A 12,102-nucleotide genomic window follows, 5' to 3' on the forward strand; every position below is an offset into this window, starting at 1 on the left:
TATGAATTAAAAAGTGTTTGGATTAAAAAAACTTCTTCAAAACTTTTAGGTATTCTTCATTTTATCAAAAAAGGTTAGAATTTCAAAATTTGGTCACACTTCTAAAAAAATATTCATATTTTAAGAATCAGTTCGTTTTTTTGCGAAAAATGTTCTAAAATTTTCTTTTTTAAAAAAATTCCAAAAATGTTCACAAACTTGAAAAATAATATATTGTGAAGCTACAGTAATCATACAGTAACACTGGGACAACAATAATGGCTACAGTGCTGTCGCTGCACTGAAGATCGTTACAGTCAGTGATTGTTTGATACAGCACTAATGGGCCGGCGGCCCAGCCGTGCTGGCCCTGGACGCAATAAGCGTCGTATAGGAGCTCCCCTCGCTCTTCTCAAAAGAAAAAAAAAAGCTCCCCTCGCTAGCAGCGCCCCTCACTCCTCGTCCTGGCGACTGACGCCGCCGCCCCGGCGCCGCCGCCTCGGAGCCCGGAATCTCGATTAGCCCTGCCGTCCATCGCCTTAATGCTAGCCATCATTGACACCAACACCGCAACCTGAGAGCTTGGCTGCTTGGGCATGGGATCGGAGCCTCGGCAGCGACCAACCCAGGCGGCCGGAGCTCCCACGAGGAGATACACATGCTCTGGTAGACTGAGATCTTCCTAGTCCGGAGGCAAAGCTTCTCTATTCCACATCTCGGAGGGGAAGAAACCGCGCGCGACAATGGCCAGGGCCGCCGACTACTACTCCCTCCTCCAGAGCTGCATGGGCTGCTTCCGGCAGGGCAGGTCCATCCACCACAGGCTCCTCGCGTCCGCCTCTCCCCCGGACCTGCACCTCAGCACCAAGCTCGTCCTCTTCTACGCCAAGCACGGCGACGTGGCCACCGCCCGCAGGGTGTTCGACGGAATGCCGCACCGGAGCGTCGTGTCCTGGACGGCCATGGTCTCGGGCTACTCCAGGAACGGCCGCCCCCGGGAGGCGCTGGAGCTGTTCGCCCTCATGCACACGTCCGGCGATGCCAGGCTGAACCAGTTCACGTATGGCAGTGTGGCCTGTGCGTGCGCGGCGGCTGGGTGCGTGAGGAGCGGGGAGCAGGTGCACGCGTGCGCGGCCAAGGGGAGGTTCGCGGGGGACATGTTCGTGCAGAGCGCTCTCATGGACATGTACCTGAGGTGTGGGTCGGTGGAGAATGCGAGGCGGATGTTTGCGGCGATGGAGAGGAAGGATGTAGTTTCGTGGAATGCCTTGCTCAGGGGTTTTGTGGAGCGTGGGCATTGCAGTGACGCGCTTGGGTTGTTATCCTCAATGCTGAGAGAAGGTATGTGCTGGCACCGAAATCAGCTATTCATCTTGCTATGCACTGCCTTGAAATGTGCGGTCCTGCTCACATACTGCTATGAGCACCTCAAATCCATGCCCTTTATTGTAATCGTAGTGTGTCATGCATGATATATCTGATTTTAGTTAAAAAGGAATAATATTATACTAAATTTGGGACTCTCTGAATGTGTATTTTTTTATCATCGAAATGTACCAGACAAAGATAACCAAAATTGTTACTCATCGCTGTTGTAACGTTGACATAAAATTAGCACTTTCAATAACTTTTGTCCACTGTTCAATTTCTGCTTGTTGGTTTAAATTTTGGTTATACTGTTGTTTGAATATTCAAAATGCATTTTTCCTTGATTGTTAATCATTCACATAAAAAACTTGACAGAAATGCTGCCTGACCACTTCACATTTGGAAGTGCTCTAAAAGCTTGTGGAGCAGTCAGTGTGCTCACTAACACGGAGTTGATTCACACCTGTATAATAAAGTTGGGCTACTGGGGTGAAAAGGTTGTTATTGGATCACTTATTGATGCTTATGCAAAATGTCGGAGCATGAGAAGTGCACGAGTGATATATGACTCCATATGTGATCCAGACCTTGTGTCATCTACTGCGCTGATCAGTGGGTACTCCATGGATAAAAATCATGCTGAAGATGCGATGGAGCTCTTCTGCAAGATTTATCGTAGGGGTTTGAGGATTGATGGTGTTCTGTTAAGCTCCTTGCTTGGCCTTTGTGCTAATGTGTCATGTCTCAGATTTGGGACACAGATTCATGCTTACATGTGCAAAAAGCAGCCAATGGGAGATGTGGCATTGGAGAACGCTCTAGTTGATATGTATGCAAAAGCAGGAGAATTTTCAGATGCCAGGCGTGCTTTTGATGAAATGCCCTGCCGAAATGTGGTTTCATGGACTTCACTCATTACTGCCTGTGGGAAAAATGGTTTTGGGGGAGATGCTGTGAGCCTTTTTGAGAGGATGTTGGAGGATGGTGTGAAGCCAAACGACGTGACATTCCTTTCTCTTCTGTCTGCTTGTGGTCATTCTGGTCTGACAAGCAAAGGGATGGAGTATTTCACTTCCATGATGAGCAAGTACGGTATTGATCCAAGAGCTGAGCATTACAGTTCTGCTATCGACCTTCTTGGCCGTGGAGGTCAGTTAGAGGATGCGTGGAAGCTAGTGCAGAATGTGGATACTGAACCCAACTCGTCAATATTGGGCGCTATGCTTGGAGCTTGTAAAACGCATGGAAACATGCCACTTGGAGAAACTGCAGCCAAGAATCTTTTCAGTAAAGGTGCTGAGAGTTCTGTACACTATACCGTGCTTGCAAACATGTATGCAGAATCTAATTTATGGGAGGATGCTCAAAGTACAAGGAAATTAATGGCTGAAACTTCTGGTGGCAAGGAAGCTGGTTGCAGTGTCCTCTGAAGATCAATAATAAAGTTTTGCTTTCGAAGATATTCAGATAATGGTCATTTGTCCTGATAGATGCACCAGATGCTTTTGAATTACCCTCAGACCTTTGTCCACAATGAACCTGACCGATCCAACATGTAGAGCCTCCACATCTTTGTAACCTCTAACCGACTTCATAATCTTCCCCATTTGATTAAGCAGTGAGAGTCTAATGACTTATCAGCAGCCATCATGTTGGTTCAGGGTAAGTGCACATTGTGCTTAATATTAAAACTTTTGTATAGTTGTTCATTTGGACACATCTGTTGGGCTACACTCCCTGTGAATGCATATCTTGCAACTTTTACCAACTGTAAAAGTTTTGCGGATGCATGTTTGACTCATATAGTCTTGTCAGTATTCTCAATTCTGTCCAATTTATTGATTGGACAGTTACAGGTTTATGGTCTTACTCCTTTTTTTACTCCAACTTGTCTGCATCAATTGATACCTATAAGAATACTGTAAAAACATCAGTGGATAAACCAGTTTGTTATTCCCTTCTGTACATGACTATATGTCGATACCCTGTTTTTCCACACTACGCTAGCCATTTCTCTTTTGATGTGGGTATAAATGTTGAGTATTTTTCAAATAGGTGGATACATGATTTATGACTAATCTGTGATCCTTCCTTTATATGTTGAATCTGACAGTGCCAATACCATGGCCTTGATCTATTGCATACCCTGTGTTGGTGTCGAGTGAAGCAGATCTTAAACTTTTAAGTCTCGAGAAACCAAAAGCCACCACGTTTCCGCTACTCAGTGAATAATTGAATATGTTACCGAACCCATGTGCTGTTGACTTAAGTTTTGTTTGTTGAGTTGGTTTACCTAGTAAAGTATGTTAATCACTACTTTTTATCTGAACTGCAAAAATATTTTTTATGTACCATTGTAGAAGATCTTATATTTGTTGAAAATGGCATACATTTTTTCAGTACTGTAGCATAATACGGTTATTCTTCTTTCACATTATTTGCTTTCAAATGGCATCTGAGGATAATTATTACCAGAATCAGTTCCCTTAATAATATTAAAATAAGGGATGATAACAGCTAGCAACTTACAGTTCAAGTCTTTGATTTGGCACTTTTAGGAAGATGCTGTAGTCACATCTTAAGGGTGTGGGTTACACAATCGCATGGGCCACGATGGATGGTCATCATTCATCCAATATCTGTTGGCTAGAATAGCTCGTAACTGGTACTCCCTCCCTCCCATAATGTAAGACGTTTTTTGACACTACGCTAGTGTCAAAAAACGTCTTACATTATGGGACGGAGGGAGTAGATTACAGGCCCTTAACTTCTGGGACACTTGCCATCCCATCAATACTCCCTAGATGCCTCATCCGAGACTATTCTTCAATTCTTGTACATCCACGCTAACCACAGGATTCCTGAAATACTGATATTCAATCATATGCCAAAATCTTAGGCCATCTACTGGCTGCGTGATATGAGAAAGTAGTACAGCTGTTAGGGCGTGTAGGTTTCTAGAACCACTATACTAATACTGAGCAAAAGGCTGGCTTACTATCACTTATGTGCAACCTAAGCAACTGAACTATAAAGCAGGCTGTGAGTTCTAGTTCACCTCAAAAATCATCAAGGAAGCAACTCCACCGCTGTAGCTAGGGGTTGTACATTGGACACGCACAGCATGGTTTACAGACTCCTCTTTGGATTTCTCCTCCCTCTTCTCCTACGACCCTCCTTAGTGTTAGGCGATCCACCAGAGTTGAAGGTTGGCTTTTACCAATACACATGCCCATATGTAGAGGTCATTGTTCGTGATGAGATGGCCAGGATCATCTCCCACGTCCCAAGCCTTGCTGCTCCTCTGCTTCGCATGCACTTCCACGACTGTTTTGTGAATGTGTGCACACACCTTTGTCTCTCCTCAACTGCTTCAGTTGAATTTAGAGATGTACTGAACTGTTTGTGCTGTGCAGGGTTGCGATGGTTCTATTCTACTTGATAGCATACCAGGATTACCATCCGAAAAGGAATCAGAACCGAACCTTAGCCTGCGAGGCTTTGGCACAATTGACCTTGTCAAGGCTAAGCTGGAGCAAGCCTGCCCTGGAGTGGTCTCCTGTGCTGATATCCTAGCTCTTGTGGCAAGGGATGTTGTACTACTGGTAAGAACTAGCAGTTCTGTTCATTAATTTTGGTTTATTCTTCAAGTAAGATAAGTTGACATAGTTCATAAAATGGTGAGTATAGGATGATTCAGACCAACAGTGGTGGCAAAACCCACACATTTTTGACTGCCTTCACTAAGTTTGATCATCTTTTATGTATTTATTTATGGAAAGTACCTGCTCTCTTGCTAAGCCAACTGTCGTTTTCACTATGCAACAGACCCATGGGCCTTACTGGAATGTCCCAACTGGGCGGCGAGACGGGTTGAGATCGGTCAAGGACGACGCTTTGAACAACCTACCCCCACCCTTTTCTGATGCCACTCGTAATCTGAACCACTTCTTCATCCCGAAGGGTCTTGATGCGAAGGATCAGGTGGTTCTGCTAGGTATATACTATTCTTCAGGAACTAAACTCAATGCATGATCTAATAAACTAGTGCATCTTCTCTCCTAGTTTTGTGTAGCCTGTGCTCTTCTGATTCCTCTCTGTTTTAATTTACTTGAACTTTGCCGATCCCAACAAATCTCTAGTAGCATTCCCCAATAAAGGTGCTTGTTTGCATGCACACCTAAGCAATGGGTTAATCAAGCAAGGCCGTATGCTGTATGCACGTGCCAAGTCAACAGAGACGGGGAAAACTAAGCTTTGTCGGTTCTTGTGGTTAAACTGCATGATGCAAAACCAAGAGTCACTTTGTTCTGGTAGAAAAACAAAGTATAACTCCTTATTCGAAAACCAGTACGTACTACATTATTTGCTGTTCATTTTGCACGCGTAGAAGAGATGGGGTAGAAAACCTCTGTAGTTCACTATTATAAACTAGTAATGCGTTGCAATTTTATTTCTGATTGTTGCAAATATTGCAGTTCAAGCTCTGCAGGAAACCATGTAAACTGACACATTCTAACTTGTTCCTGCATTTTGACAGGGGGGCACACCCTCGGCACCTCCCACTGCTCGTCCTTCTCGGACCGTCTGTACAACTTCAGCGGCACGCAGATGCCGGACCCGGCGCTGGACAGGCGGTACGTGCCGCGGCTGAAGAGCAAGTGCAGGCCCGGCGACATTACGGCGCTGGTGGAGATGGACCCGGGGAGCTTCAGGACGTTCGACGCGAGCTACTACCGTCACGTCGCCAGGGGGAGGGCGCTCTTCACCTCGGACGGGACGCTCATGCTGGACCCCTTCACCCGGGACTACGTCCTGCGCCAGGCGGCCGTCGCCGCTGCCGGCGGCTACCCCGCGGAGTTCTTCACGGACTTCGTGGCGTCCATGGTGAAGATGGGGAACATGCAGGTGCTCACCGGCGCGCAGGGTGAGGTGAGGAGGCGCTGCGGCGCCGTGAACCCGATGGGCATGTAGGCCGCCGGCGGTGGTCCGTGATCATCGGCCCGTAAATTATCGGAAGTCTGTGGCCTGTGGGTATTGTATAATTGATGTGTATTACGCGTGTACATTGTGTGCATCATTGTCTTTCTTCATTTGCATCGTTTGTTCGTTTGTACGATGTATTCAGATTCAAATAAAATGTTTGCTTGATTGATTCAGTGAAATAATGCCCTCTGCCAACGTCGATGAACACACTACGACAGAGAGAATTGGAGTTGTATTTTCCGATTATTTTCGGCTGCGTACACGGTACAGCGGGTACAGGAAACTTGAGGCTGGGATTTGCTTTCTGGCAAAAGAGTTTACTTGGTGCTCTGGATATTCTACAGTATCTCCGTAGGCCGTAGCTAGCTAGCTAATGGATTAAGCATAACAACAAATCAAGCTAGCTCCACATGGATGGACGTGGACCACGCCATCCACTCGTCAACTCTTCAAGCTTGTCTCACACTCCTTGTACACTAACTTTCCAGCCTTTTGGTCTTTTTTTTTTGCGGAGAAGCCTTTTGGTCATTATTATCCGGTAAATTTTGTTAAGGCCAGTTGAGTAGTAAAAAGCAGACAGTTACTTAAAATAATTTTACGAGACGAGAACCAGATGTACGATAATTTCAGACAGCTAATAACCACCAATATTTTTTTTTTGCTCGAAATCGTCTTGTATACAGTTACACACCACCTTTCTTTGCTCGTCCAAGTTCCCAACCGAAAGACGAGGAAGCGATCGGAATACACCGTACACCAAAGCTCGAAGAAACCTAGCTGGTTAGCTAGCCAGCTAGCTTTGGCATCTCCATCGCTTTCTGTTCCTTGCTCTTTCTTCAAAGAATCACCACGGGCCAGTATAACACCCGAAACAACGACGTAATCAAACCTGTACATGCACGCCAATGCGCGCGCACGCGCACACGTAGGGCGACCAGAGACCGAACAAGGGGGCAGGGGCACGCGCGCGCGCCGCCATGCAGCCGGCGCCGACCGCCCGGACCGCCGGCTGGCTCCACCGCCCGCTCCCGAGAGAGCGGCCGCACCTGACCCGCTGCACCAAGATCCTCTGCTCGGCGTTCCTCACCCTGCTCCTCGTCGCCGGCGTGCTCCTCTTCGTCGCCTACCTCGCCGTGCGCCCGCACCGGCCGCGCTTCCACGTCACCGCCTTCTCCGCCGCCAGCGTCCAGCAGGCCGGCGCCGGCGCGGTCCTCCTCTCCGGGCAGCTCTCCATCCGCAACCCGAACCGGGACGTGGCCTTCTTCTACGACCGGCTCTACATGTCCGTGCTCTACCGCCAGTACGGCGCCGTCGTCAAGGACCACGACCTGGCCGGCGGGGCGCCCATGTACCAGCCGCCCAAGACCACGACGCCCCTCGCGTTCGAGGGCGTCGCCGTGCCGGCGGGCCCCGCCACGGCCGACATGGCCAGGGCGGCCGCGGAGGCCGGAGGTGGCGCGGTGGAGTTCACGGTGAAGGTCCGGTCGAGGATCCGGGCCAAGGTGGCCGTCTGGGGCTTCCACTGGCACCCGCTCCACGTGGACTGCGACGTGGCCGTGGGCCCCGACGGGCAGCTGCTGCCGGAGGCCCGGCAGAAGCGCTGCGACATAGACTTCTTGTAGGTGTAATCCGCCTGCCTTTCACATAAAAAGACCAAATGAGTACATACCAGCAACAACTAGCGGCAACATTCCAATGTAATCCTACAATACAGAGCAAGTAATTAACATCATATAGTATAGGTTAATTATAAGACAAACCAGATCCTTGATTGTGGGGCCCATCACCTGTTGCTTCTCTGTATAATCCCATTGCTCCTCCATGACTTTGGGCTGTGATAAAAGCCATGCTCTTCTCCTCATTGATGGATGAGTTCTGAATAAGAATAAAGAGAGCAAATCTGCCAACGCCGACTCCCCGTTCATCCTTCCTGCCTTGTCAAAGAAGGAAGGGGCAGCGTGGGGATCGAAACCAGCAGCAGCCAGTAGCCTCTAGCTCATTCCTACGATGCAGAGTATACGTAGTTAACATCATATCATACATTCATACTCTTACAAAACAACATATTCTAATTAACACGAAGTAAATACTTGCGTGCATACAAATACTGGGTTAGCTTAATGTTTTTGTAAGTTTTTTTTATATGTTTGTTTCTAGTTGGTTTCAGCTACTCTGGATTGTCCATAGTTTTTGAAAACCCTAAGTTTTGCCCCTCTTTCATTTGGTGCCCAACGGAAATCCCATTCTGCCAATTTTTGTTAGCGCCCATGGACCATCACATTCACGTAGGTTATAGGTTCCTTTTCTGTTTAGCAGCACCTCACGAGTGAGACCCAGTTGGCACTGTCCCGTAGCCGAGGGACGTAGGTGTCCAACGGTCAACGGACATGAACGTGACAGTGGGTGCTGACCGGAAAAAAACATGTCAAATGGGGATATTCGTAGGGACACCGAAGGAAGAGGGGCAAACTAAGAGTTTCCAAAAACTAGGCATAATCCTGAGTAGCTGGAAGCAACTAGGGACAAAAGCACACACAGACACATTGTTAAGATGCATGTATGAACAAGGTGGGGCTAAAAGAAGTGATGAACTTAATATACCTTCGTAGCAATGGCGCCAAGAGGAAGTGGGTTGGGAACCACAACCTGAATATTTGGATCATCTCAGACGCGTGCCTCGCAATAACATGCCCAACCTACATATATATAGAAACCAATAAACAATACTATCGTCTTTGAAAACTAACAACCTCAGTAATCCAAAACGAACGAACAAACAAGCATATGTATGTACCTCATGTGCGATGACGGCGGCAATCTCAGCATCCGTGCTGAAATGATCAAGTAATCTCGTGAAGACTATAATCTTACCACCACCGTCAAAGCAATGTGCTTTCTTGACGTTGTGTTCGGCAACTATCACCTCCCAATTGAGCTCGTCGATCCAATCCAGACACGTCGCCATGTGTGGTGGTTCCCGTCCTGGTTGTTCTATCTTGTTCTTGATGGACAAGCCACGACGGATAGCGCGAATGATCTTCGAGCCAATGGCGTGGACACGGACACTTTGGTGGTGGTGTGGGTCTACGATCTCGGAGGCATGCTCCTTCTTGAAATCGGCAAAGCGGATCTCTCCGCTCACGCACGCTGTCCTAGTAGAGAAGATGACCTTGTGAGTGCGGTTGGTGTAAGGCACAGTCTCGACAACAAATTCGCAGTTGATGATCTTCCTTGCGCCTTTGCGAAAAATTCGGGGCGGCACAATTGCTGTCATGGCCCTCCGCAGCGTGTGGGAGTACCCACGAAGAGACAAGTGACTGGTCACCGACCTCCAGAGGGAAGTACAATAGTCCTGAGGAACACGCAATGCCATAGACATAGGTTGACAGAAGGGTTGCAGGAGACGGAAGGCTTCAATGAGGAGGGAGCGCAAGCTCATCAGGCACGAGCTCATGATTTCTTGGTGTGTTTCTCTATATATAGGCGGCTTATCTCTGTTTTCTCGAGACAAATACAACAACCTCCTACGTGCGTGTGTAAACTCGTACGTGCGCGCGAGGCTCTATTATTTGGCCGCTGCCCATCGCCGTAGAGCACGAGTCGGATACTTAACGCCCTTCCGTTTCGGGAACCATATGTGCTTTATTTCTCAGATTAGGCTGGTACGGAGTACATCCGTCACAAATTAATCATCTTAATTGTCTTATATAGACCGAAGCTAAAACGTGTAGATAAATACAGTTAATTCGGGATGAAAGGAGTATTAGTTACTAAAAAAAAGTTACTGATGGACTGCACATGCCACTCCCGCGCGCAATTCTGCTCTCCATTTTCAAAAAGAATCGCGTGACGATACTGATGAAATTCTTACGTTGAGATACATACACCATGTTCCCTGCCTCAAAAAAGGAAATACACCAATGTTCGTTCTGTCCCATGAAGAGTTAGGGTTCCTCTGTGTCCCACCGGCGCCGGCGCCGGTCTGCCTCGTCTCTGGTGGCCTTAGGGCCATGGGGGCGTGGTTGATCCCGGCCTTTGCCGGCGGAAGGGCTTCGTTTTCACACGTTTCTTTGAGTTTTGTTAGGTTTGTGTCCTGCTCAGAAAGGTGAGACAGCGGCGGCTCCGTAAAGATGGAATAATGTTCTCCCCGCCTAGCTCCCATCCCGGCGGTGTGTCTAGCATCTCCGGTGGCGCGCGTGGAGGTATGTGTCCGCCGGATCTGTCTTTGGTGGATCTGCTCGGACCTAGTCGTCGTTCGTCTACGTTCGTGCGTCTTCAGGTTTGATTCTTTCGATCTATGCTGCTCTTCATCGGCGGCGATTGCTGTTCTGGTGCTGGTCCTATGGGGTCTTAGCACGACGACTTTCCGACTATCTACTACAACAAGGTTTGCCCGGCTCCGGTGAGTGAGGGGCGACGATGGTGCCACGCCTTCGGCTCGCTTCAGTGCCGTCATTAGGTGGTCTACGGATCTGGATGTAATTTTTATTAGTTCTGGTTTTCGTTGTACTGCCATGATTGAAGATGAATAGATTGGAAAAAAATTGCAAAAAAAACTCACTTCTCCAAGTTGTTGCAGTCCTGAGGCGTCTGGGAGCATGTACAGCCGGATACCTTATATTTCCCATATACGATTCGGCAGACGGCCCGTTCAATGACCGGTCAAGAAATTTTGACCCAACCACGCCCCTCATACTGGCTCCATATAGCTGGGATGGATATAGGGAGGCCGCACGCCCAGACATGTCCGCCACGTCGGATTCGACCCACGCCGGCCCAGCCTGACCGCATAAATATCTCCATCCTATTCATATCGGGACATAGCCACTGCACTCCACTCCATTTCGAGTTCGCGTAACTCCGCCTCCGGCTCCTTTCTCGCGAGCTCTAGTTGAAGGAAATAAGCCCTAGAGGCAATAATAAAGTTGTTATTTATATTTCCTTATATCATGATAAATGTTTATTATTCATGCTAGAATTGTATTAACTGGAAACTTGATACATGTGTGAATACATAGACAAAACAAAGTGTCCCTAGTATGCCTCTACTTGACTAGCTCATTAATCAAAGATGGTTAAGTTTCCTGACCATAGACATGTGTTGTCATTTTGATGAACGGGATCACATCATTAGGAGAATGATGTGATGGACAGGACCCACCCGTTAGCTTAGCATAATGATCGTTAAGTTTTATTGCTATTGCTTTCTTCATGACTTATACATATTCCTTTGACTATGAGATTATGCAACTCTCGAATACCGGAGGAACACCTTGTGTGCTATCAAACGCCACAACATAACTGGATGATTATAAAGATGCTCTACAGGTGTCTCCGAAGGTGTTTGTTGGGTTGGCATAGATCGAGATTAGGATTTGCCACTCCAAGTATCGGAGAGGTATCTCTGGGCCCTCTCGGTAATGCACATCATGATAAGCCTTGCAAGCAATGTGACTAATGAGTTAGTTGCGGGATGATGCATTACGGAATGAGTAAAGAGACTTGTCGGTAACGAGATTGAACTAGGTATGAAGATACCGACGATCGAATCTCGGGCAAGTAACATACCGATGACAAAGGGAATGACGTATGTTGTCATTGCGGTTTGACCGATAAAGATCTTCGTAGAATATGTAGGAACCAATATGAGCATCCAGGTTCCGCTGTTGGTTATTGATCGGAGATGTGTCTCGATCATGTATACATAGTTTTCGAACCCGTAGGGTCCGCATGCTTAACGTTTGATGATGATTTGTATTATGAGTTATG

General features: G+C 47.5%; 2 protein-coding genes across 4 annotated transcripts; one reads left to right on the forward strand and one right to left on the reverse strand.

Annotated features, from left to right (window-relative positions):
* Positions 1-408: 408 nt before the first annotated feature.
* On the forward strand, positions 409-6,506 carry LOC123054680 (peroxidase 1). Of its 3 annotated transcripts, XM_044478503.1 has the most exons (5): positions 1,059-1,320; positions 1,723-3,009; positions 4,764-4,952; positions 5,176-5,344; positions 5,888-6,506. In XM_044478503.1, exons 2-5 carry the CDS (start codon positions 2,977-2,979, stop codon positions 6,319-6,321), a joined length of 825 nt encoding a protein of 274 aa, XP_044334438.1. In that variant the 5' UTR covers positions 1,059-1,320; positions 1,723-2,976; the 3' UTR covers positions 6,322-6,506. The 3 variants fall into 3 exon arrangements, with proteins under 3 accessions (XP_044334436.1, XP_044334438.1, XP_044334437.1); XM_044478502.1 differs by lacking the exons at positions 1,059-1,320; positions 1,723-3,009 and adding an exon at positions 4,081-4,687; XM_044478501.1 differs by lacking the exons at positions 5,176-5,344; positions 5,888-6,506 and having other exon boundaries at positions 409-1,320; positions 4,764-4,785.
* A 1,467-nt stretch (positions 6,507-7,973) lies between these two features.
* Positions 7,974-9,850, reverse strand: LOC123055973 (uncharacterized). The gene is made up of 4 exons (XM_044479761.1): positions 9,128-9,850; positions 8,935-9,029; positions 8,094-8,208; positions 7,974-8,036 (listed from the first exon to the last, which is right to left on the reverse strand). The coding sequence occupies exons 1-4, from the start codon at positions 9,785-9,787 to the stop codon at positions 7,974-7,976; spliced, it is 933 nt and encodes a 310-aa protein (XP_044335696.1). The 5' UTR covers positions 9,788-9,850.
* Positions 9,851-12,102: the final 2,252 nt, after the last annotated feature.

Source organism: Triticum aestivum, chromosome 2D, assembly GCF_018294505.1.
Source record: "Triticum aestivum cultivar Chinese Spring chromosome 2D, IWGSC CS RefSeq v2.1, whole genome shotgun sequence".
Lineage (NCBI taxonomy): Eukaryota > Viridiplantae > Streptophyta > Magnoliopsida > Poales > Poaceae > Triticum > Triticum aestivum.

Excerpts from the sequence above, each read along its gene's own strand:
- LOC123054680 (XM_044478501.1), top strand. The coding sequence starts at position 723 with ATGGCCAGGGCCGCCGACTACTACTCCCTCCTCCAGAGCTGCATGGGC. Across the intron at positions 1,321-1,722 it reads ATCCTCAATGCTGAGAGAAG|AAATGCTGCCTGACCACTTC; the intron begins GTATGTGCTGGC and ends AAAACTTGACAG.
- LOC123055973 (XM_044479761.1), bottom strand. The coding sequence starts at position 9,787 with ATGAGCTCGTGCCTGATGAGCTTGCGCTCCCTCCTCATTGAAGCCTTC. Across the intron at positions 8,209-8,934 it reads TTGGCGCCATTGCTACGAAG|AACTCATCCATCAATGAGGA; the intron begins GTATATTAAGTT and ends ATTCTTATTCAG. Across the intron at positions 8,037-8,093 it reads GCCCCACAATCAAGGATCTG|GATTACATTGGAATGTTGCC; the intron begins GTTTGTCTTATA and ends TCTGTATTGTAG.